At 41.2% G+C, this 25722-nt stretch overlaps 1 protein-coding gene across 1 annotated transcript in view; it reads right to left on the minus strand.

Moving 5' to 3' along the window:
• faf1 (Fas (TNFRSF6) associated factor 1) overlaps positions 1-25722 on the minus strand; it is a 57300-nt gene that overhangs the window by 17479 nt on the left and 14099 nt on the right. The window contains exons 7-13 of the mRNA XM_053431045.1: positions 24745-24850; positions 19596-19682; positions 9121-9216; positions 8864-8987; positions 8289-8352; positions 8099-8180; positions 3563-3717 (exon numbers count right to left, since the gene is read on the minus strand). Coding sequence (XP_053287020.1) covers positions 3563-3717; positions 8099-8180; positions 8289-8352; positions 8864-8987; positions 9121-9216; positions 19596-19682; positions 24745-24850 — 714 coding nt within the window. The remainder of the gene's footprint in view (positions 1-3562; positions 3718-8098; positions 8181-8288; positions 8353-8863; positions 8988-9120; positions 9217-19595; positions 19683-24744; positions 24851-25722) is intronic.

Raw genomic sequence — 25722 nt, forward strand, 5'->3', positions numbered from 1 at the left:
AAATCATCACACAACATTAAAAACTCAGCCTGAATCTTTTACATATCTGCCGTCAATCAAGTTGTATCAGTATATGAAACCCTTGTGAATCTGCCTTTAGAACAAGTAGGGACACAACATACTGAGAGCAGGAGGAAGTCAAACTACTCAAGGAACTGAGGTGAACAGTTCATCACAGTCTCATCCAGCCAAGACATAACACGGTAAAGAATGTAGCCTAGTCCGTACCAGACCTGTGGCCTTTTAAAAACCTTCAGGGGGTAACTGCATGTAGAGGAAACACCTGCGTGGAACTTGCAACTAATGTGAGTTAAAGACTCCGCTCCACTGGTAAATGTGATTGACAGCTTCTAATTTGTCACCCATCCCATCTCACAACACCTCGCTGCACATCCAGACAGCGAAAACAGTTAATGTTTCCCTGTCACATAACATTTCTTCACATCAAGGCCGTGTGAGAAGATGTGAGTGGACTGGTTAGACCTGACAGCTGCTTGACTGAGCAGCTGATGAGTCCAACTAGTACAGTAGCACTGCAGGGAATTTTTTCAGCAGCCACCTGTATGGGAGGGAGTATGGGAACCGGATGCTTTGAAAACGTACTGTGTCTTATACAGTTTGTTTAAGAGCAAACGCGGACGTGTTTGGATTTGAAAATGACATATAGTTCTCTAAAACCAGTTAAGAGGTTAAAACACAAACTGACCCCTTATGAATAACATGTATACGTGCATTACAGTGCAGTTGGACAGTAGAGCGAGGATACCCAAGCGAGTCAGGCCGGGTTTGGACTAAATATCTGAAATTATATTCCGGTTTGGTTATCAGGCTAAATGATTTTTTACAGTTCACTTGCCTGTAACTGGGTAAAACATCAGGTTTAGACCTGATGTTGGGTTCAGGGGGAGCTTGGTCAATTTACTGTTGAGCTCAGTAGGGTTTGGACAGAAATTTGCAGCCAGGGCAGCAGTCTATTTTACAGGTGTTCATGTTAGTTATACATAAATCCACTTTTTAGTGCTGTTAGAGACGTTGGCACTAAATAAGCATTAACAGAAGAATGACAACCTTATAAAATGATCCACTTTCAGGGCATTTATCTGATGATTTCAATATTTGCCATGTGCCACGACAGCACAGCTCTTTTTCAAACTATCAGATTAATTTCCCATGGATGACAATTACACTGAAATCCAATCAGCGGAACTGTATTTATGCATAATTAATCATTTAACTGGAAGGCCTGAGAGAATACCAACGAAAAGCAACAGGCACATTCCAATATCAGCAGGTTCGTCAAACACACTCAGGATACCTCTCTAACAGCCTGTGTGATTGCTGCCAATCACCAGTCACTTTGGATCAACCCGAGAGCGTGAGAATGCGGCGAGGCAGTGTTGTGTGTGAGTGAGTGAGCGTGCACATGTGCATGCATGCGTTAGCGACGAAGCTGTGACTAGCTGTGTGCAATGAAAAGCTCCAGATGTTGCCTGCCTTTTAATGTGCAATAAAAAGGCTCAGCTGGGGCAAAAAGCAAAGGAGGCTAATGGGAGAGAAGGGAGAGTGGAATGAGGGAAAGAGGGAATTTCCTTAAAAGAAATAATAGAGGAGGTGAGGTCAAGGTGCGAGTCCTTTCTTAAATGGCTCCTACCCGAGGGCAGGCTTAAATCTGGAGGTTCTGGGGAGAGGGAAGGAGGGAAAGAGGAGGGAAAACAAAGAAAAATTGACAAGGGGATGGGGAGAGTGAAAAGATGTAGCAGAAAGATGAGAAGAAAGATGAGAGGAAGTAGGAGAGGACTTAGTTCGTCAGGGGCACAATGTAATGAGTAAACCCAATCACGCCCTCAGCAGGTCCACATTTACCACCTCTGCCCACAACTTGTACCTGCAGGGGATCTAGTTGTCTATCACACACCGTAGACCACATTTATTTTTTAACTTAATAAAGAATATTTCCCCCAAAAAATTGCAATCCAATGAAAGATATTAATGCCAATAATAGAACCTGTGTGATTAAACGGTGTTGCACAGAACTGTCAGGCCGATGGAGGCACAATGACTATAAATTGCGTGATAGAGATGTTTGGACGCCAGGGGAGTTCTTCATCTCCCACTGACCCTCTTTTCAGACAGCTTAGTCAAGATTGCCCAATCAGGGGCCTCACCATGCAAACACAACGCCTTTTGTTAGCATGCAACCTCGGAGCCTCAGAAAGAGAATAAAGCTGAAGCTAGAGAAAGAGAAGACAGAGATGCAGGGTGTGAGCGATAGAGTGAGAGCTGAATGCCAGCAATTAAGGACATGTCTACTTTAATGCGAATAGCTGTGAAAACGCTGTTTGTATGTCGAACAGGCTTTAGTTCAAAATGGCAATTTTATGTTATTTTCTAAAAGCGTCCCATACAGTGACATTACATGGAAGAAGATTTAATTTACAGTCTTTTGACTTTAAGGTCCACTGACTTTCAAATTAAAAAACAATGTGGTGCAGCAGTTATTAATGAACACATCGACAATGACACGGACACGAGACAGTAACAAGTTCCAAACAGCTTTCTTCACATGGCTTCCTGGTGGTTTGCAGAAGCTTCTGCACACACTCAAAGCAGCTCTACTTCTGAAAACATTTAATATCCTCTTTAATATCCTCTTTATTAGATACACCTCAGTATTTATGCAAACAGTCCGCTCCTCCACACAGCGAGTCACATATAAATAAAACATAAGGATTAAGAATGTAGTCCGGGCTTAGACGTTCAGTTATTGCTCTAGTAAACTTTACAGCTGGGTAAATGCAATACTTAATACAGGTGCCATGATTTCTGAAAGGGACTGAGAATTAATTCAGTGTTTAAAGGGCACTTCAATTATTTTAAACAACCTGGGTCTGACAGTTTTTGCCTCTTTTCTAATTTCTCAACAAAACTGCATGTGGAACGTCCAGGTTTGCTCTTAAACAAACTGTATAAGACACAGTGTGTTATCAAAGCATCCGGTTCCCATACTCCTTCCCATACAGGTGGATGCTGAAAAAATTCCCTGCAGTGCTACTGTACTAGTTGGACTCATCAGCTGCTCAGTCAAGCATATGTCAGGTCTAACCAGTCCACAATTCACATTGAGTAAATTAGGTAGTTTAAGGTGCCGTTTCAAATTATAATATTAATACTATTACTACTACCACTATTACTACTACTACTAATAATAATAATAATAATAGCAATAACTTTAAATAGAAGCTTTACAGCGTTAGAAAAAAGGGGGGGGGGGCATGGAGGGATTTCCTAATTTATTAATTAGTATATCAAGATTACCTATATTTTTTTTTATTAAGTTTGTTATAAAGGTGTTTCTAATACTGTGTCCAACCCGTGTAGTAAATAACGAATTAGTGCCTTAATTTATTCCACAGGCTCCAATATTGAGTAAAGGCAGTAAGATACACAGAGATCAGGGGGGGAAATACAACATCATGCCAAGAGTGATAAATTCTGCAGCTCAATGACCAGCAGGTTACCTGATGAAAACACCCCACCCCTCTGACTAGCTTCAGTACAGTACCTGGCTTTGTTAGCTTCTTTAGTGACATCCCATGCCCATGTGATGAAGTTCTGGCTCAGGTATGAGACGATGGAGTCAGCGCACATCATCTGGGAGCAGAAGACGTTGCTGAGAACACTGTCGTCATTGTGGAGGTAGATGGCCAGCAGCTTTCTCTGTGGAGGAGAACAGAAAATATATAAAAGGAAAGTTATGAGCATTATGTACAATTGATTTTCTAGGGACACTTGTCAAGCCAGGGAAGAAAAAGGTCATCGCAACAGATAGATTTTTATCAGGAGGTGATTTACTGTGCAAGCTATAGAATGAATTGTTGGCTGTTAACAGAGCAGTGCAATTTTTTTGAGCAATCTCCCAGAAGATTACAAGTTTGAGGACGAGCTAGAGCACAAGCATGATGGAAAAATCTGAATCATGCAATCTTTGCCTGAAATGAAAACACCCACTCCTCTGATGATCGGTCTCAATCTCTCTGCAGTGTACCAGTGTCTCATCACTGGAGAGATATTTCCACAATTTATGACTATAAAATGACACGAACAACCACCGGGTGCAGAGCCAACATGACTTCTAAAGACCACAGCAAGGCCACAACTGGCAAAAAAAGCAAATACCACACAAAATCAAATACGGAGAGGTGTAAATAAAACTTCTCTTGGAGGCGACGAAGATATGGAGAAAATAAAACAGACAAATCACTCTATTTATTTTACACCAAATGCCAGCAGCCTGTTCAGGTTAGTAGCTGCAGGGCCAGACAATATTGACGAAGCTCCAAATCCAAGGATATTGACACCATCATATAAGCCGGGCAGATTCTCCCTACTGACAATCTAATTAAAAAACAAACACACCCACAAACATAAAAGGTTCCAGGGGACAATGTTGGAAATAATGCTCTCTAAATTACATGTCACTTCGCTTACTATAGAAGAACAAATAAAATAAATAAAAAACTCTCAGTATCTGCTTGGATCATTTTTCCACCATGGCTGTGACAGTGGGAGTCAAGGGATCTGTTTCTCAGGAGCAGTAATCTAGGCTACACAGGCCAAAAAGCAAAAAATCTACACAGGGCGTAAAACGTGGAGGGAAGTGAAAGACGAAGTTGTGCTATACTGTGGCCTGTGTAGAATAGGAATGGGAGAACAGTGCTGTGTTTGCTCAACGATTAGTGCTTTAGAATAATCTCCAGGGCTACTAGAGAGAAGGACCAGGGGACTCATTCATTGGGCCGATTCAACAGCCTGAAAAGATTAAACACTCATGCTGAGAAGACAAGCAAATTCAGTCTTGAGAGAGGAATGAGGGTGAGGGGAGGGAGAGTTTTACTACATGAAAAAAAAAAAAAACACACACAGACGTCCCGATACATATGCACAGATGAACAAACTTCATGTCTGCTTCGCACGAGTGGAGGACTCACACTCACACACATGCATGCTCAATTAGAGCAAGTGTAAAGACTAATCAAAGTGGGCATTTTGGCCAACTGAACTCCTTCATCTTAGTTAAACTATCCATTCCCCTCTATTCCCTCTCCACTTTCAAGTTGGCTCTTTTGTCTTGCCTGTCGTAGCAGGGAGGAGAAAATCCCTCAGTTCAGCTAAATTACTAGGTCCAACCTGAGCGAGATAGTGACCCCATAGTCCTTCCTCACACCTGTTCACATGAATCTGAGCCTGCTTTGTGTGCATGAAAGAGAATAGAGATTTCACAGAGCAGAACAGTGTGCACGTAGCGAGGCTTCAGCAATCAATGCTTTTTTTACACAGGAAAGACAGTTTGAGTAAGTTTACAATGCTAATTTTCATAAATCCTTTCTGTAAAATATGGATGGATCAATGCAGGCCAAAAAACGATGCTTTAAAATGACAGTTATCATGTTTGCTCTTTAACAATAAAATGTACAGCTATAAACAGTTTTTTGAATTTGAATTGAATAATTTCACGTTGCCAGTAGAGGATTTTGTCTTTCGAGTAGATCTTGAATAATTAATAGATCTTGATAACCAAAAAAGGCATATTTAGGGGGCTGATATGTATGATTAGATTTAACTCTGGGGCCTGGGTCTTTTGGGCCTTGGCGGAGGTATACACTCTACTGAGTGCCCTTCTTGTGTTTCAATATCTTAAATATGTAATTTGTGGGACTTAGAAAGGGAAATCTGCATGTTTTTCCCCGACTGTGTCCTAGTTTATGGTGTCAATTTCAATCACATGTATAATTTATTTAACAGAGTCAAAAATACCATTGAATAAGATACAGATATATGCAATTACAAACAGAGTGAAAGAAGAACAGAGAGGTGCAGATAGTGGTTGTTCTACAGATGGCAGGCTTAGTCTAGAAAAACAAATACGTCAAAATGAAGAGCTCATATGACTGATCTAATGACCTTAATCACATGGTGGGAAAAACACATTTAGATTGACCACAACCCACACAGGATATTCTCCACGTGCTGTGGAAAACACATTAACTCTTTATGACAGAAATAGAATATTTTTCTAATTGTGATTAAACAAATCAAATTAAGTGTCAGCTTGAAATTACATTCTAAAGGTAAGTAGGAGTCTTTTGGCTATGCATGCTCCTGATCACCCACTGATTGGTCGGTGAGGTTTTCTGCATTTTTCACTTCCACTCTACACTCATTTCATTCAAAGTCCATCTATTTATGCATGAGTACAATCAGTCTATAACTCATGAGAGTGTTGCTTGTGATTAGATCTGATAGATATTCGTACATCTTTATGCCATTTGCCATTTGATTCGATGGTGCTCTTTTCTGCGAGGCTATTTCTGGGTTTTAAAGCAGACACTTGGCGGTGATAAATCCCTGAACTCTCCTCTCAAGCAAGGCTATGAATTTTGATGTGGCTTTGTGTGTGGCAGACAGGAGAGCAGAGTAGAGAGTGGAGGAGAGTGGGGTTAGAGTGATTAACCACTGCGTTGATGGGGATTTAGTGAGGATCGTGGCTAGTGATGGGTGGCCTATCTCTCTGTACACTCTGACTAACCACTGATCCCCAAGGGGGTTCAGCTCAGCTCAGCTCGGCTCGGCAGCCCAAAGCATTTTCATTAAGGATGGATTGAGTCAATCTCAACAGTCCCAACACACACCTTCAGAAACACTTCATCAAATTTAGTGTTGTGCTTAGTGATTAGCCTCTCCCAGGCTTTGAGAGAGTGAGACTGATTCCTCTGTTTATAAACCCACTGAGAAACCCCCTTCAGTGAAATCTGCCCTATTCCAATATCCCCTTAATGAAGTGGGCCTTTTCTACGACGAGGACACAAAAACTAGATCTCTTTTTCGAATGGAGCCAAAGAGCAAAGGATGCGATGACTCGATTGACAGAAGGGGGGGAGCAGTGCACATATGCTACTGTGTAATGAAACCGTCAAAAGCGGCATGTTTTGGCCTGTCATCTAGGATGCTCATGATAAAACAAGACAAACACAGAACAGCTCAAATAGCTTCTGTTTTCACGCAAAACTCTTTGCACATATTCAGCTTCCCTAAAGCCACGCTAACCACGGCACAGTTGGCAGGCTAAATGTAGCTCGCCCAGAATAAAAACTAAATACAGTGAAATTGAATACTATTTCGCCCCTGCGCCGTGTGGAGCTCAGTTGTACAGTACTGAGTGTGTGAACACCAGGGAGACCTCGGCCATATTGTGCTGGCTTAGATGAGGAGATCAGCTGGGAAGCAGGCGAGGCGCCAGGCACCACTTTAGATTTTTTTTCCATCTCTGTTTATTTCACACACTCCACATGCCTTGCTCTCGGGCTGCAACTTCTCCTGCTCTTTCTCCTCTCTCCACGTCTTCCTTTAACTTTTACTTTTTTAACACTCCTTTCCTTCCCAACTGTGTTATCTGCACTGTGCCTCTACTGTCATCCGGCTCTGTGAGCTGGGTGATCTGAACCCCCTTCACATCTTGTGGTGTCTTCACAGTCTTATAAGGCTGTAATCCACACAAGCTGTCAATTGATACAAGCATCCCTAAAAGGACAAAAGCTGAAAAACAAGGGGGGGAAGGAGGAGTGGACAGCTAAAAATAAAGCCTCATCTGTCAGTGTGAAAAATTGATGAAATTATATAAATGTCGTCTCTGCACAGTAAAACATGTAGAGAAGACAAATAATAGTAAACACTGTCTGAAAAGGATTTATAATTTGGATTAAATAAATTGACAGTGCCAACACACCATAAATGTAACTTATTACAACTTCCTCTTGTTCTAAATTCTAAACGACAGACAGAAGATGAATAATATCCTGCTCAGTCTGTTTCTTCTCAGTGCTGTCTTAAGCAAAGAAAACTGCTATAAAAACCGCGACTAGACAAAATGAAATCAGTGTTAAAGTAAAAGCCAACACTGGTAAGGTAAGGATCGTTTATCTCACCCATTGTCAGAACTAGATGTTTGAAATATAAGGGCAACATGATAAGTATGATTTTGACAGCCATTACAGTGTCTCTGTAAATTACTTTTTTCCATGAGGCCCATTAGCATACTTACATCTCTGGCTTTGCCGTAGAAGGCCTCTTGAGACGCTGCCTCCAAAGACCCAATGAAGAACATTGGGTGGGTCTCTCCATACCTTAAAACACACAACAAAAGAACAGTCCATAAAAACATATCGTCACGTTCCAGCATGTCACTCAAAGTCCACTGGGTCAATATGAGAAGTATGTGACGCTTGGCTCACCTTGAGGAAAATTCGGCAGTAAAGTGCAGTAAGGCATCAGCTTCATTCTCACTGTTCTCTGGCACTGTAATGACCACAAAATACTGCATGGTCAAGTTTTGCATGTGCAGTCACTGGAGCAAGAAAAGGTCCCATTGTATACACTTCTCTATCCCTTTCCAAGTTTTGATAGACATGAGAATAATTATTTGTGTTTTAGGTACAAGAAGTCAACTGAATATAGTTTTAAAATCTCTTCTCTCGAGCTTCTCACTGAAGGTAAAGTGATTAATTCCACCCTATGACTGCAGCTTGGTAAAACTCACAGGTAAATTAATATTGTCATTCAGCCTTGAAATTAGCTTATGGTCAAATCTGGCTTCCTGGCAGAAGGAGTCCTGCCATCTCATCTTAAGGCACAGTTTCTGAAAACATGTACATTTGTATGAGGATTGATCGATACTTTCCGGTATATATATGGCAACTAGACCCGTTTGATAATCAATTTTTTGGGGGAAATATCAAGTTCTCTTTCTAGAGTATGGGACCTTTAAGAGCTCAAACCTATCATCATTATGCCGCTCCACTGTACGTACTCATGGGTGTTTTCCGACAGGTTGAGGAGCCCATTCCAAACATCTCTGAATCGTCCACACCAAACTCTGACGCATCCTCAAAATCATCCCCCTCACTGTCACTGATCATGTGGACATCTGCGCACTGTAAAGAGAATTTAATAGTTAACTTCAAGATAGAGGTAATTAACAGAAGCACTTGTTGTTACCATGCTGTATTAGTCAGCATGTATACACAGAGCCTGGGGGGGAAGTAATGCGCATATCCCTGTATATACCTCTTCTGTGGGCTCTTGGGTATTTGCTGTGGAGGATCTGCGACAGACACTGAGGTGATGGCAGGGATAGCTGATTCCAGAGACAGCTAGCGTCATCTAAAAACAGGAAACATAATGAAAGAGTCAAAGTAAATCAGTTAATTATGATCCTAGAAATGAATATGAATGGCCGAGTAGGCTACTAAAAGTTGGGATCAAATTGAACTGTGTGATACTTGTTCATCAAGGGATGGATTGATGAAATCGTGACTGGACCATACCAAAGACTGAATGTAGGACTTTATTACCTATGTATTAGGGCTGGGCGATACGACTTCAAATCTATAACACGATTATTTCAAGATATTACCTCCATTACGATTATTTTATGTCCATACCTCCCCTGTCGCGATCGTAAACAGACAGAGCCCCTCCCCCCCACACACCGAGGCCCTTCACTCAGTGCTAATCTACAAGTGCCTCTCATCCTCTGCTCTTTTCTAATCACTCACATGTAGAACTGATCTTTATAAAAACCTAATGAATTCATATTTATGTATTGCATTGTAATCTGCAGGAAGAACTTCTCTCCTGTCTGCAGGAGTGTGTGTGAGCACAAAGCAAACGTCAATACTGTTCAAGTCCAAATAACTTCTGATTAGTGTTGGTGTTTATAGTATAAGTGTAAAGTGAGTGCAGATCAGAGGGGGAGTAAGGAGGGAGGACATGTAGTATGGTAATACAGCGCGGTACAAGGTACCCGGGCTGTGCTGCAAAATGAACGTAGAGTAAATCCAAGAGTTTGTAAATGCACGCATTTGAGGAAAGTATTAATGAATTAAACGACATTAGCCAAATTAAGTTGGTTATAGGTTAATAAATTTCAGTTTCCATACATTTTCGGTTAATTGCTCAGCCCTAGCATGTATCATGACATATTTCATGACTTTTGAACAAAGACCTGCTTGTCGCTCTAATAAGGGGAGACCTTGATGAGGTATCTGTACACCTGCAGTATAGCCAACAGTGTGATGGTGGTTTGCAGAGAACACCTGACTAATGAGCTCCTGAAATCTGTAGCCAGGGCTGAAAATGTCAGCATTCAGCAGGGACTCATTACAGTTCATGACTCCAAGCTCAGACCTCGAGGGACATCAACAGTACATGCAAGGCTGTTGCAGGACGTGGTGTGAAATGGAGATACCTCACTTTTAAAGAGCGCTGTGCCAGATTTTAGATCGATTCCTAACATATAATAAATGCAGAGCCACTTTAAAACACCAAATCTTAGGGTTATTTTACTCAACACACCTTGTTAATTTCCTTCAACAGTGACTTGTAAAAGCAGGACTGGTTAACATATAACCATGACTTATAGCCTGAATACACTGATACTTGTCACAGTAACACAACAATATATGAATTCACATTTTAATTGTCAGGAGCAGAGCAGAAAGGCCAGATGCAGATACTTTTCTGGGAGAGTGAACTTCTACACTACAGGACAGAGGCCGGTCAGCCATGCAGGCAGGGTGTGATAAGGGGCAGCAAAGCTGCTCGTCCCCTGCAGAGGTCCTGTGATCTGCTCTATTGTCAGGTGCCACGGAACACAAAGAGCAGCTGGACGCAGTTGAATCGGGAGACGATTACATGCAACGCCAATTGAGTCTGAAAAGGGCTACACAGTGTGCAGGGAGTTTCTCTCTCTGTAGAGCGGTCCCTCATGCTGGCCTCTGGAACAGCAGAGAACAGTGTAACCACTCGACCTTGTCAGCAACATGGACTCACTTGTGAGTGCCGCTGTGTACCTGCCACTGATAAGAAGCAAAGTATCTGACAAAGTACTGTGTCTACGATTTTTTATCTTTTCACACCATCTCATCCTTGAAGCGATAGAAAGTAAGTTAGTTGCCGCCATGAGATCAAAATATTTGGACAAAAAAAACAATTGTGACTAAGACGAAGGCTGTCTGATCTATTTTTCTACTACCAGAGGTTTTGTTCAAATGAGTATACCATAGTATTTAAACAAGTAGTATTATAATGTATCAGGTGATTAATTTGCTGGTCTTTTTTGTCAGGCTCCCCCAAAATAAAAATATATAAATATATAGATATGATGGAGGAGTTTATGCAACATTAGATTGCCAGATTACCACGTTCATTATCCCTGATATGACCTATGTTAATTCACATTAGTGCCAGGATAACCAACCGTAGCCTGAGGGGACCTATTGGGACCCAACAGGTCGGGTCGGATTGTGACAAAAATTTGGTAATTAAAAAAATGCCTATTGGATTCTGGGCAGGCTCTGTAAGTTTTTTCTCTCAGGCTCTGTCTTAATTCTCATACACAGTATAGCCCAAAATGTTATTGTTTACATGGGTTTATTTAATAAACTGTGTAAGTGATTGCCAGGAGAGGAACAAACATTTTATAAATTAAAAAAATAGTTAAGTAGGGATATAACGAAACTGGTTATAATACTGAACATAATGTCTTAAATTCCCATAAGCTCAGTAACCAAGAGGACACATGAGAAAGGTCGTATCTCCCCTGAAGGTTGGAGAATGAATAATATCCTGATGAGTACTTCTCTTCCATGTTATCTTAAGCAAAGCAAACTCCCAAAAACACAGTGGCTAGACTGATGTGCAATGTGGAAATTAAACAAACCAAGAGTGACATCACCTCTAAAGGATCTGACAGCACCTCACAACTTACTCATTGTAAAGTTTAAATGTGTTGGGAATAAAAACAGACTAAGCAAACACAACTCTTGTTTCTCACTGAATTAAATCCGTTCCTATAGGCCAGGAACCGTCAGTTACACCAGACACAATGACATAGGTGTGCACACTGATAATAGAAGAGAGATAGTGTTTCTTGTATATTACCAATTAGTGGCAGAGGTGCTTTTGACCATGAGAATTATGCAAGTGTCACGGCGAGGGCAGCTCAGTGTCCCAGGGACACCTATGAATAACACTTAACTCCAAACTCAACTCTAATGAATTTAGTGCTCTGGTCCCACGGTATTCATTTCTCTTTTTTCTCTCCATTATAAAGTAATGGAGCAACAACTACATAAGAGTATTGGGACCACTTTAAGGGGGAAAATCTGATATTTCTAGAATAAAGTCAGGACTTTAAAAAGATTGTGTTAGAAACTGTCTCTAATCTGAGGAAACAACCACAGAATTTGTGGAGGAGGAAATGTTTGGTAGTAGTCGATGGTTACATCTGCGTGATATGCAAAGGCGTTTTGAGATTGGTTCAACATTTTGGATCCAGGAGTGGAACTCTGGTGCGCACAAGTTCTCTCTTGCTGCTTATTTCCTAAAAATGTATATTTTTTTCTCTAAGTATAAGGACTTCTTTCAAATAAATTTTCGACTTTATTCTCGTAAAATAATTAATTATTTCTCAAAATAATTACATTATTTATGAAATATGACTTTCTTCTTGATAACGACTTTCTTATACAATTTAAATTAAAAAAACTTTAACCTTAAAATATTTAATATGGAACTTATACTAAATTTTATTTAGCTGAAGTTTTTCGACAAGAGGAAAACAAACATCTGGGACTTAATCAAAGTTAAGGTACCTGAGGATATGATGGGTCTGAAAGCGAAAGCCTGGATAGAGTTGTGGGTACTGAGCCGGAAAAAGATTAACTGAGCCTGAAGCATGTGAAGGAATGGCCCTAAATAAATTCTGCCTATTCCCCGATCGAGTGGCAATCAAACGTGAGGGTCTTAACAGCGGCTGCAGAGAGGATCCCCATAAACCCTTTACCCCCCCACTCCTCACAATGAGTGGCTTTCATTTGAGGGTCTAATAAGTGTATAAATAAAGTTGATCGCTTCCCCTGTCAAAGACGGCGTGGAGGGTTTGGGCTGACATGGATTCAAGGAGGGGAGGTGAAAGGAAAAAAATGAGTTGAGTGCCTCTCAATCCTCTTCCTCACTTTGACCCGACGGCTTCTCCCGATGTTGAGGTACACAAGTGCAGCTTGGTGGCTCAGTGGTAAAACGTGGAAACAAGGCTAAAGCGCCGCAGGGCACGGGGTAAAGGGGGGTAGGGGAGGGAGTGAGGTTAACCCCCTAAGTGACCCTCTCCCCCATCTCCACACAAAGGAACTGGCTCTTCTTTTTTGGATTCTTTTAATTAACACTTGCATTGAGGCTCGAAGCATTCAGAGGCCGATACAGGGAAAGAATTCTCTCTCGCTTAACCCCCCCTCCCTTCTTTGCCTCTCTCCCCTTCAACCCTTTCTTCCCCTTCTCTACCTTTCTTTTCCTCCCATTCCCTCCCTTCATTCTCTCTGTGTTTCAGTTTTTTCTTTTCTTTTCTAGTGTAGGCAGTGTTTGGATTAGGTGTCTGGCTGTGAGTGTGAGATAATTACTACTGACAGCTGCACTGACGGCAATCACAACCACACTACCACCTTAGCCCACTTTCTCTTTGATGGAGCAGGAGAAGAACAGTGAGAAGAGAGAGGCCAAAAAGGAGGCAGAGAGCAGCCCACCCTAAACACCTGTTGGTCACCTTGTCCAAGCTGAGCCTAGCTGAAGATGAAACTCTCCTCATTAGTATGTAGGGAAGGTTTTCAAGAACATGTCCTAAATTGGTACCAGTTACTTATTGGTTGGTACTGAAATATTGATTAAATTCTGAGCAAATAGTGTCGCTATTAGTATTTATGTTAAGTTCTTGATTTTGCGGCCTGCCATTGCAAAAATAATTACCGCAGCTACTTAAGGATTATGGCAGATGAACATTTGGCCTAGATGCCTTGTACCATGCAGGAGTATCCCCATGGAGCGTCCTTCCTCACCGCTCTCCCGTTGGCCCGCGATCACTTTGCACTTCAGCAATACACACCAATACTAATCAGAGATTATTAGGACCCATACCCAGACACCAGTATATAGGTCTATGTGTTTGTTAGTAAAGCGTGTGCAGCCTCTGCTGTTTTCTTACAGTCATTGAGCTATACCTGATAACTGAAATTTCCTAATTTCCATGATGCTAATTTTCTGTTATATAATGTGAATAGTCTTTTCTTTTTATTTATTACGGGAAGCCTACATAACCACATTTTTTAGGTATATTAAAATAATTTTAAGGTGTGTGTGTGCTGAAGTGAATGGGATATATTTTTCTGTTTTTGTTATTTGCCGTGGTATCCAAATGGTTATCGAGAATCATGGAAATGTCATGGTATCGGTATTGAGTACAATTTGGAAATCGTAACATCCCTAAACCCAGCAAGATGGGGGCTTCACATAAAGAATAAATAACTTAGAAAATGAGATAGATAGACTAACTCAGTGCAGCCTGAATGTCACCTGACGGCAGCCAGTTACACGAGGGAGAGGGGGGGGGCTCTGCCTGAGCTTACAGCTGAGCCCTGTTGCTAAGGAAACAACCAGGCCGCCCTCAATAAACCCTCGGTTGCATAGGCCCCTCTCAGGTAGAGGAGTATTCCATTAATGCCAGATGGGAAGCAGAGGGAGGTGCTGGCCTACAAGGCAAGGCACCTCTCTGAGGCTCCACAGCATTAATACATTAGCAAACACCATGAAACACTGCATAAATGTCAGCAATTACTGGCTAGAGGGAAGGAAGGGTGGTGGAGGTGGGCTCAGAGATGAGAGGGGGTGTAATAAGGATGTCCCACCGGCTGTCAATCACTCCAACAGGTGTGGAGGACAGACTGCCAATCAAAACAACTCCAATGAGTTGAGGCCTTCCGAGAAATTCTCCACGCTGCTTTGTTTAGGCAAAGGAGCAAAAGGAGGAGCAGAGGAGAGAGGAAGAGACTCAGTCAATACAGGAAGTTGACATCTTAGGACGACGGCCTCTCAAACAGATTCTGCCATGATTTCTGTCATCATCTTCAGCACAACTAAGAAGAGCTTTATCACAGACACAACAATCTGGTGGAACATGGTGGCAGAACTACATCATTGTTTTTAAATCACCATGCCAGAGTAATTGTCGGTTCACCTCATCGATGGGAATTCAATTTTCCATTAAATTGTGGCAAAAGCCACCATGTTTAATTTTCTATCACAAAACAATTAAGCACAAAAAAACATATACAAATGCTAGTTATTTCCGACACTGTGATTCTTTATTCTCGTAAAATTAGGATTTTTTAAAATAAAAATTTCACTTTAATCCTCTCAATATTATGACGTTATTTCCAATTAAATTACAATTATATTCTTTGTCATTTCTAATTAAATTACCACTATTTTTGTAATATTACTTGAATCTTAATTAAATTATAACTATATTCTTGCAATATTATGAGTTTATTTGTAATTAAATTACCACTTTATTCTTGTATTATAATAACTTCATATTTAATTAATTATGACTGTATTCTTGTCATATTATTACTTTATTTTTCATTAAATGACAACTATATTCTCCTTATATTTGTTTCTTTAAATTACAACTTTAACCATAATATAATGATTTTATTTCACATTAAATTACGTCTCTGTTTCAGTAATATTACGTTATACTCAAAATAAATCAAGAAAAAATCTTTAATATGGCCCTATTGTATTCTCACAGAGAACTGTCAAGACGGTTGTGATGCTCAAGAAAAATTCTAATTGCTAACCAATGAGTCACAGATGTAATTTCATGTGTCAGGTCAGCTTTGGGTAAATGTTCCACCAGCATCACACATAATGAAAATAAAAAGATGAAACTGGGACAATGCTTACTTTTGAGAATCCACAACATAGAAGTTCATGGGAATTAAAAATGTGTTGTAACAGAGGTAACTGATTGTTGTAGTTCATGTTTTTACAGTGTTGTGACTCATCTTCACTACATAAACACTAAGAAAATTAATATTTGACCAAGGTCAACAAATCTACCAGGCGAGAAATGAGCAACAGCTCCCATCGCCTCCTGCTTTAATTACACTTCCTTTTACATTGCTTAGTGCGACACCACTTACAATAGCACGGTGCTCTGAATAAACTGTTGTGTCGCTTACTGCTATTTGAGCATTATCCATCCTGATCCAATTTCAACTCTCCATAAGACCTTGAATAATTCAGAGCACAATAAACAATGAATCCCACTGAGTGGACTGTATAAGGGAGGGGGATGCAACACATGACTGCATGTTTCCCTGAAAGGTGAGAATGTCTTTAAAAACACACTCGTTTCCAGATGGTCTAACAACACAGGACATGATTTAACCAACGATTAAACAACTGAAATAACCTTAAAAAAAAAACTGAAACAACTGACGGAAGAGTCTAAAATTGTTTGGGTCTTCTCATCCAACTTAGAAGTAACCAATCATGTCATAGAACTGAACATGGATCCAAAAAAGATAATACAATTTCCAATTTGAACCAAATATCAACAAATTCTTAAATACTCAGTTAAGAGGTATGAACCATTATTCCCAGCTGTTAAAATAGCCAAAGACTCGGTGTGTACAATAAGACAAGCACATTCACAAACACACAAATGAAAATGTACACACACAAATGAAAATGAAAGCGGACGAACACAGTTATATCACACACTCAAAGGCAAAACAAAGTTAAGTAGTAATCGATTCCACTGCAAGGGGGCTAGTGTGCAGGGCTAGGCGTAATCTGGGGCCTCTGGCTGCCATGTTTATTGGCCCAAACCTCAGGAGATGAGACAGGGCTAATGAGCTAGACACTAATACTGGCTCCCTACCCGCCTGCTAGGTCGGCCAAGCCCTTGGCTTTCTCTGCTAATACCTTTAGACGTTTCAATAAGAGAGCGGTGGCTAGAGCAGAGGCCATTATTACACTTCTGTCTCTGTGCTTTTTAATATCTCCTCATCCAGGAAACACAGGTGCTGCCGGTGCGTTTTAGCCAGGTGCCGACTGGGCCTGTGAGGCCACAATGAGCTGCAATCTATTCATGAGCCCTATACGAGATATCCATAGCTACCTACAGGGACGGACTGAGATTCACTGATGACAAGGACACAAAAATACAAAGATAAAGACCAGAACTATGGATATTATTCAAAGCTTTTTAGTGGTTAGCTTACATGTTTGTACAAACGCAATACACCAGAATAGTCTAACGCCACCTATAAATCTATCAAATAATATGTGACATGTTTAAGATGTAAGTAAGTATTTATACAATCGGGAAAATATACATCTACTGAGCATTTATTATGAACACTTAATAATGTCTTGAGCCTCCCATTACTCTGAAAACAGACTCAGTTCTTCATGGCAAAGATTCCAGTCTATACTGATGCATCGCATCACTTCGGCCGATTTGTCAGCTGCACATTCATGATGCAAACCTCTCATTCTACCACATCCCAAATGTCTTCGACTGGACTCAGATGTGGTGTCTGCCTTGGGGGGCCATTTAAATTCACTCAACTGGTTTTCATGTTCATGAAACCAGTTTGAGACGACTGTTGCTTTGTGACACAGTAAATAATTGTCCTGGAAGTGACCATTAGAAAATGGTCAATTTGGGTCATAAAAGGAGGCACATTCTAACAAAAAATCATAGATTGTTGCATTTAAACTTTGAATTATTAGTTATTAAGGGGGTCAAAGTGTTCTCTTCACCATGACGCCACCACCATTAGTCTGGACTTTTGGTAGACAGCAGGATCGATGCATGAATTCATACTGGTGATGCTCTGCCATCTGCAGTCTCAGCAGAAATACAGATTAATTAGACCAGGCTACGTCACAAGTTCATCAGTGATGATGAACCTGTGACCACAGCAGCTTCAGATTTCTGTTCTTAACATTGCCTGTTAGACTGAACCAGTCAGGTCATTCTCCTTTGACCTCTCTCCTCAAGTTGCTTCTAACTGCTAAACTGCTGAACCAAGATTTATGCAACAGTCAACATCACAGAGATCTAATTATTCCTGATTCTGATGCTTCATGTAAACATTAATCCTGATCTGTTTCTGCCAGGTTTTTTGCATTGTCCCGTTGTAACATGATTGGCTGATTGGATAATTGTATGAATAAGCAACTGTATAGGTGTTTTTCAATGTTGTAAGTGACTGCACAAAAGATTCTTTAAATATTCATTCTTGACAGTCTTATTATTTGGACTGTAAAGAAAAAAATTATTATTAAGACAAACATTGAATTAGATATTTCATTGGTTTCCTTTCATCCATGGCAAATAATAAAATTAACTCCAAAAGTATTTAGATAAAATAACTATGTTTGTGTATTATGAAATTATTATGAAAAAGAGACTAGAACACACTTAAAAAAATATATTTGTAGCTAGCGCTGTTAGTGTAAACAAGTGAAAGCTTGAAAAGTAGCACATTTGTTGCTGAAAAACTTTATTGCTGTGAAATTTGTGTATGTTTACTCAAAACTGGGGCTTTACTTAAATAACAGATGACACATAGATTAGACTGGATAAATACCGATAAACTGTGTATAGAAAATGGGTCATCATTAATAACCACATTGTGCACTGCCACTTAAAATATAAATAGAAACACTGTGGTCTAGTCGTAAAGCCAAGTCTGACTTCATTTACACCTCCCATTAACATGTGTCTCACTAGATATAATTTTAACCTTATTACATTTACACCTGGTTTAATATGTGTCTCCAGTGTCTACATTGAGATCAAAGTGTTCCGTCTAGCTCATGCCACATCTTCTCATTTGCAAGAGAGGAGGGGGAAAAAATAAAAATGGTCGCCTTATGAGAAGCTAAGTTCCATCCTCACGGTGTCCTATGGGTGCATTTACACCTGTAATTTCAAGTGGTCAAGCTTTAACAGACTGCAAGCTAATCACCCAAAATCCATTTTAATTCCAGGTATGAAATTGGTATCTGGAATAGGACGTGTATAATAACACTTGGAAAAAAGAAACAAAGTCAATACTCCAACCAAACAGCAATCACATAGATATAAAAGGAAAACGTTAGCTATGGGTTAAAAGAATAATGTGTGCACAGCAGCTCCTCAATGTAGCATGATAAACCATCCTCTACAATTAGCATGGGAACACATATGCTGTCAAAGAAGGGGCGAGACAAAGGGGGTCAGAGGTTCCTCAAGGTTCTGTATGAGGCCACTTCTGATCAGCTTGACTGTGGGCAGAGTGAATAGTTGGGAAGAGCGACCCTGGGATGGGAGAGGTCAGCGGGACTCAATGATGTGAGCTTTAATGTCCACAGATAGAGGACACAGGATGGGAACCGTCTTTGACATCTTAATTAGCTTCAACATCTTACTCTCATACTTCTGACAGATGGTTTTGGCATGGATTACAAAGACACAGACAGAGTGTCAAACTGTTTCCACTGCTCTTTGAAATTATCATCAAAATAATGTACGTAGACCGTCATTTCTACTGTACTAAGTATCTCTAATATCAGTGAGAGCAACATACCGACTTTACTGGTCCTAGTCTCAATTTTTGAATGGGTTTTTATGTTTGTGTGTCTCTTACAGAGTCATCAGTTGCTGATGCAGGCCATCCCTCCCATTGTTGATGCCGGACTGGGATGTTTGTCAAGTCTGAAATGTTCCTCTTCACCTGCAAGAAAAAGTATAATAGTGTAGTCAACATACGTGAATAAGATAAGCACCACATCAGAAGGAAAAGGTAAAAAAGAAAGAAAAAAAAAAACATCAACTCAGACTCTTAGATCATTCTTTACTGTCCATAAAAGTAACTGTCTTTCTATCATTATAACAAAAAAATATTTCATCTAAATCAAAATACTCTACTTTCAGCTCCATGTAGAAAAACTGGGATGGAGGCAAAGAACTAAGGAGGAGATGAGTCAAAAGGAGAGTGGAGGAGAAAAAAAAGACAGCCATTGTTATCAGCATTCTTCAGATGCCACTGCTAATGCCCAGCAACAACAGCCCCACGCTCTGAAATGAACAGTATTTCTCTTCTCCCATTGAAGTGTGGACGCTGTATCTGCATCATTTAATAACATTCCTTGCTTTTAAACAGTTAGCAGCCAGCAGCGCCTGTCCCACTGAGCGCTGTGTTACACCGTCCAGTGGGTTGTTGGTTTAAAGCCCTAACGCCAGCCTGATGTGCGCCAGCTGAAGCTGATCAAAGCCCCGTCGGCGTCTGAGCGCTGGCGGCCATGGATTGTGTGCATTTGTTCGGCAGGATTTTGCCATTTGAGCCCGCAGGGCTGGACATGGATGCTGAGAAAACTATCTATTGTTGAACAAAGATCCCTCCGCACACGGGCCAAATCCTGTCTTTGTAAAAAGCACTGAGGAGAGATGGATCCTTGGGCATATGCAGGGCTGCTGATCATGGAGGTGGAAACTTAAAGAATGCTACAAACACAAAGTCAAACCCAATGTCAGGCAAAGCAGGAAAGCGGTAGCAAAACACTGAACTATGAAGACTGCAGGGGCAGACTTTGCTCTGGCACTTGCACCTTGAACCTCTTCTATTAAGACTATTTGTACGTGCACATCTAGTGATGTGGGTGTCAGAGAGCACAGAAGAAATAATACAATTTTAATCTGAATTCATCAGTTTATCGAGGCAACAGAACATTTTCTGTCCAAGTTATAAATCTTTCAAAGAAAGTAGACGCCCACTTCTCTGGTTTTGTTCTGGGACTGGAGAAGCCAAAGCAATCTGAAGTACAAACAAGTTCGGAAAAAATAAAAGAACACTAATAAATGAGTGGCACAGTCCATCCTTTGTCTTTCTATCGTAAATCCCACACTGCTCAATACCTATCCTTATGAAGAGAAGCTATGACCATGATAGCAGTCTGGGGTCAGAGCGGGTGGCCAGTGTTATTACAGAGTGTAATATCTATGTTTGACCAGCCGGACTACAGGGATTTGAGTGACCGGCTGGCCGGCCGATGAATAGAGGGGAAAAGGGAAGAAAGGAGAGGCATAAACACTAGTAATGAAGAGGCTGCAGTCAAAGGTTAAAGCAGCATCAGAGAAACAACAAACTAACGCCAACCACAGGGAGAGTTGAGGTAAGAGGTGGAGGAGGAGGCTGGGGAGGAGGAGGAGAGAGGAGATGGACAGCAAAACACACCTGGCAGAAGTTAACCTGATCTCACCACAGAAAGAAAACACAGCTACACAGCAGCGCCTGCCACCTGAAACTACACCACAGAAATTTACACTGGTCTGCTCGTCATATGAAAACGATGGTGCTGCCATGAAATTGTGACTCAACCATATCAGAGAAAAACAGGGTATGACATTTATAGCCGCTAAATATCAGGATAACATGCCTTGCTCTAGCACCTCCAGGTAGCCAAAGTATTTTTTGTAGTCCCCAACTACACTTCAATGCATGTGTTGTCCACAGCATCCATCACAGAGGCAGCAATACTGTCTAATGCTGCCCCCTGTCTGCCGAAACAGTCATATCATTGGTTACATACACAGCAACAAATTTAAACAGTTATATTAAAACCTTGACTCCAAGTAATTAATTTTCGAAAATTCCGATTTACAATTACCGGTTAAAACCTGTTTGAGCTGAGTCATGTTATAATGTGTATAAATGATACTCGGTAGTTAAAAAAGTAGAACATGATCCTGATGGTAAAAGACTCGAGTGAAAAGCATCCATCAACCTGACTTGTACATAAAGATGCTCAAATGTAAAGGGAAACATCTTTACCACAGCAGAGGACAATTTAAATAAATGTCTTCATGACAAATAACAGTGCTGCTTGCTTGTCTGCAGCTGTACATTTTGAGATGAGGCGGAGGTGTAGAAGCCAGTATTATTCACAACATTAACTACACTGGCTGTGAAGCTGAGCTCCTGGCAATGCACCTCGCGGCAAAATTAATGATCCAATCATTGTAAATGCCAATTGCCTGTAATCCCTGGCTGGAAGCAAATCAAAGAGAAGGAAAGGTTTCCATTAAACAGTCACAAGCGCTCTCTCTCTCCCTCTCTTTCTTCATCTCCCCTAGGCACCAGATGCCTTTCTTTCATTGCTTTTTCGATCCAGCCCTCTATTTTTCAGCTCTGCGTCTCTGTCTGCATTTGGTTCCTATGAGTTTCCCAGCTGCAGGGCAGGGATGGGGGCCCAGGACCAGCCTTTGGGGGGAGTAGAGGAGGGAAATCCCTAGGACAACTGGTCTGGTCACGGACAGCTCAGGACCCAGAAGCCATCCCTATTCTACCCTCTACTTCCCTGGCAAACATTTGCTCTCCAGCTTAGCTCAGCAGCTAGCCAGAAACTTATCCCTGCACTCTTGTCTGGTAATGCCAATCAGAGTCTACGCATCCCTGCGTACCAGAGATGGGAGAAGAAAAGGTTGAGAAGGGACACTGGGAGAGAGATGGAGAATGGAGGGATAGAAAGGGAGGGGCAAGGGCAGTTCCCTGAGAGCCACAAGGCAAAGCCAGAGCCTTTGGGGAAGACAAACAAGAAGACAGGACTCTATCCCTATTGATATGCACAAGCAGGGACCATCGGCAAGTCTTCATCTAAGACAAAAGGGAGAATGGGGAGAAAAAGGCGCTGTGTAGTGGAGTCCATATCTGTTTGTGAGTGGACACAGTATGAGGAGAAAGGGGAGTTGGTCACGCTGAATATGCTGTTACTTCTTTGTTGCATTCTCAAGTCTTCCACTGATGACATAAATACACAACTCTACCTTCTGTGTGTGTCTTATTCTAGCTTGTATCTCCGATTTTTACACCCAAACTCCAACATCACCGAGGTCGCCCAAATGACTTGCACCTGTAGCATCTCTTTCCACCCTTGCATTTCCGAACACATAATAAGCCTGTTCCAGAGCTAAAGAGTAAATATATAAAGAGCATGATCAACATGGGGCAAACAGAGTCCAGATCTATGCAGGTTAAAGTTCTGGGCCTCATTTTCACTGCAGGGGGCCTTGAGATGCCTAAAGACAAGCATGCGTAAGGAAAAGACCACAACATGGAGGCCTGTTTAAGCCCATATTGTCCCTTCTCTATCCCCAATGTCCTCTTACAGCACCCCCACCAAGCCAACAGTCCTTTGCCTCCTTTCTGCGTCCACAGTCCCCCCCTCCCACACTGCAGGGTCCCCTCCCCAGTGTTTGTAATCCCAGCAGAAACACTTAAGGTTCACAGTGGGTGCTCATCAAAACCATCTGCCTGAGAAGAGAGTGGGAGAGAGGATGGAGGGAGGAGAAGAAGCAAAGAGCGAGGGAGGAGAAGTAAAAAACCAGGGGAGGCAAACTGCCTCCTCTGGTTCAGATGTTGGTTGTACTAATCTGCTCAATTATCACAAATACAAGCCCGGCTAGTAGCCTGATTATTATTATTAGTGTAATCTTCACTTTCACTTACACTGAGTCGGACACCTCTCAATGCTGCATGGGAGTTAGTAAACTCAATGTAAAATGTATACACCAAAATTAGCATGTATAAACAGTTTTTTTCAAATGAGGGTAAACCCACAACAAAAAAGGCAATCGACTCCTTTCCCATTGCCAGCGGAGGAGTTTTTCTGATGCGTAATGTTCTACGTCACCAACATGACGAAAACTGAGGCACTCTCTCACCTCGCTGTCTAGCCAATTTAGTACATTCACCGGGAATTATCACCTCAATATCAGTGCCGATCGGAGCCAATAAAAACCTGTGTCTGCTGCAGAGTAATTTAACCTTGTAGTAAATTCTGATTTAATCCATTCCCATTCCTGACTAAAGCGGGATGTTAATGGGTGTTAGTTGGTATCTTGGCCAGTGAAAAAGGGGCTTAGAGGCCATAGGTTAACCATAAATCGAAAATATGCATAACTTCATTAAGACTGAAAAAATGTCAACCTGATATTTACAATTGCATATACGGTATTAGGTGAAAATGATGACTACTTAATTTACATGTGAGTTAAAATCAAGAGTGGCTATGATCAGTCTTTGGGGAGCTTATTTCCTGTCACCTGTGACAGCAGGCTACCCGCTGTGAATAATAAATTATGCCTACTCAGGTCTCCCTCGGCCTTGGGGGTGGGGACTGAACTCACATGAGCACAAACATATACACATTCTTACCTATCTACCTTTTATGGTCTTCATTCTTAAATACATTTCCAGCTGTGATATAACTAACCACCGGACAGAGAGGTGTACTGGCTTCACACTGGGTCAACTACAAGCAACTATAAATATTTCATACGCTGCCAAATCTACTGTTTAGTTTCAGATGAGGGAAATGAATGGACTCTGTCTCTTTCCATTGCTCCCGCATGCCTAGATCAAACAATGTTCAGTCATTTAAGCTGCCTCCTAGACTGCTGAGACTGCTGAGAGAGAGCGAGAGAAAGACGCAGTGTAGGGGGAATGGGGAGAAAAAGAGGGGGTTGTACCAGACCGCAGCTGTGAGAGTAATTATGTGCTCGGAAATGTGATCATTTGTGATGAATAATGAATCGATGGCTGGGATAGACTAGCAATGTTTGGCAAATGGAATGAAAGCTGTGGTATGGGAAACCAGAACGAGGTACAATAATATTATGTATGTGAGAGTCTGTGGGTGAGTTACTGAGAGCTTTCATGAGTGTGTGTGTGTGTGTCGTTGTAACTGATTTTCTGATGTCCTGTGTGGTCTGTGTCTGTGTGAGTGCTGGTGTCATACTTCCTGTATGGTTCTGGAGCCGGGGAAGTTGAGGCTGTAGTCTCTCTGGGCCTCGCTGTGGCTGATGACCAGCAGAAAGTTCTGGTTTAACGAGTCTTCAAGAGCACTGGATGAGAAGGGAGAAATATAAAATGGTGAGAAACAGGGATGAACGTGATAAATCAAATAAAACATTAGAAAGTGATTCAGGAAAAGGGACATGTTAAAGAAGAGAGGCAGAATAATGGCACAACAGAAAGAAGGGAAGGCGGCAAAGAAAAACAAACATTATTACTAAGGGCGACTGAGTCGAGTAAAGGGCAAGCTGAAACTTGTCAACTAGTGGCAGCCTTCTGGCCCACAGGGAGGTGGGTGCCTCCTCAGGGGGCTCGTCGCCCACTTCACTGGTTATGTCTTAACAAGCCTGGCCAGAGTTGCGCTCAGCACAGCAGGCTACCACAGCTTTGACCACCTGCAAAGTAAACACAGGGAGGGCCAGCAATCTGCCTTACTGAGCTAACAAACAAAGATTTAACCATAAAAAACGATAAAGGGATAACACAATTCATCACATAAGCATAGTTTGATGGGGTTGTTGATCTTTACCAGTGATTCCTCAGGAACTTAGTCAAATTTGTGGAGCTAGATTGTTTTGGGAAACAGTTTTCAGTTGTTCCTGGAGTGTGGACAACGCTGCAATTAATTCAGCTATTTTCATTCTGAAGCAAATTATAGAGATATTACTCTGCATGATAATATAGCACCTCTTCAGCAGAAACATGTATTGAGATCAGATACAGACGTCATGTACACCGTCATTTTCTGCAAACTGCTTACAATTTCACCTGTACATAGATATAAGCATTCTAGATATGTCTGCATTATTTGTTGAGAAATTTAAAAAATATCGATGAACCCCCTATTTTGTAACGTTAAAGAAAGTGAAAGAATAACCTGGATGCACCCCATTGATTGAATCAACTCCAAAAGTTAATGTTT

Source organism: Pleuronectes platessa, chromosome 9 (genome assembly GCF_947347685.1).
Source record: "Pleuronectes platessa chromosome 9, fPlePla1.1, whole genome shotgun sequence".
NCBI classification, from domain to species: Eukaryota; Metazoa; Chordata; class Actinopteri; order Pleuronectiformes; family Pleuronectidae; genus Pleuronectes; species Pleuronectes platessa.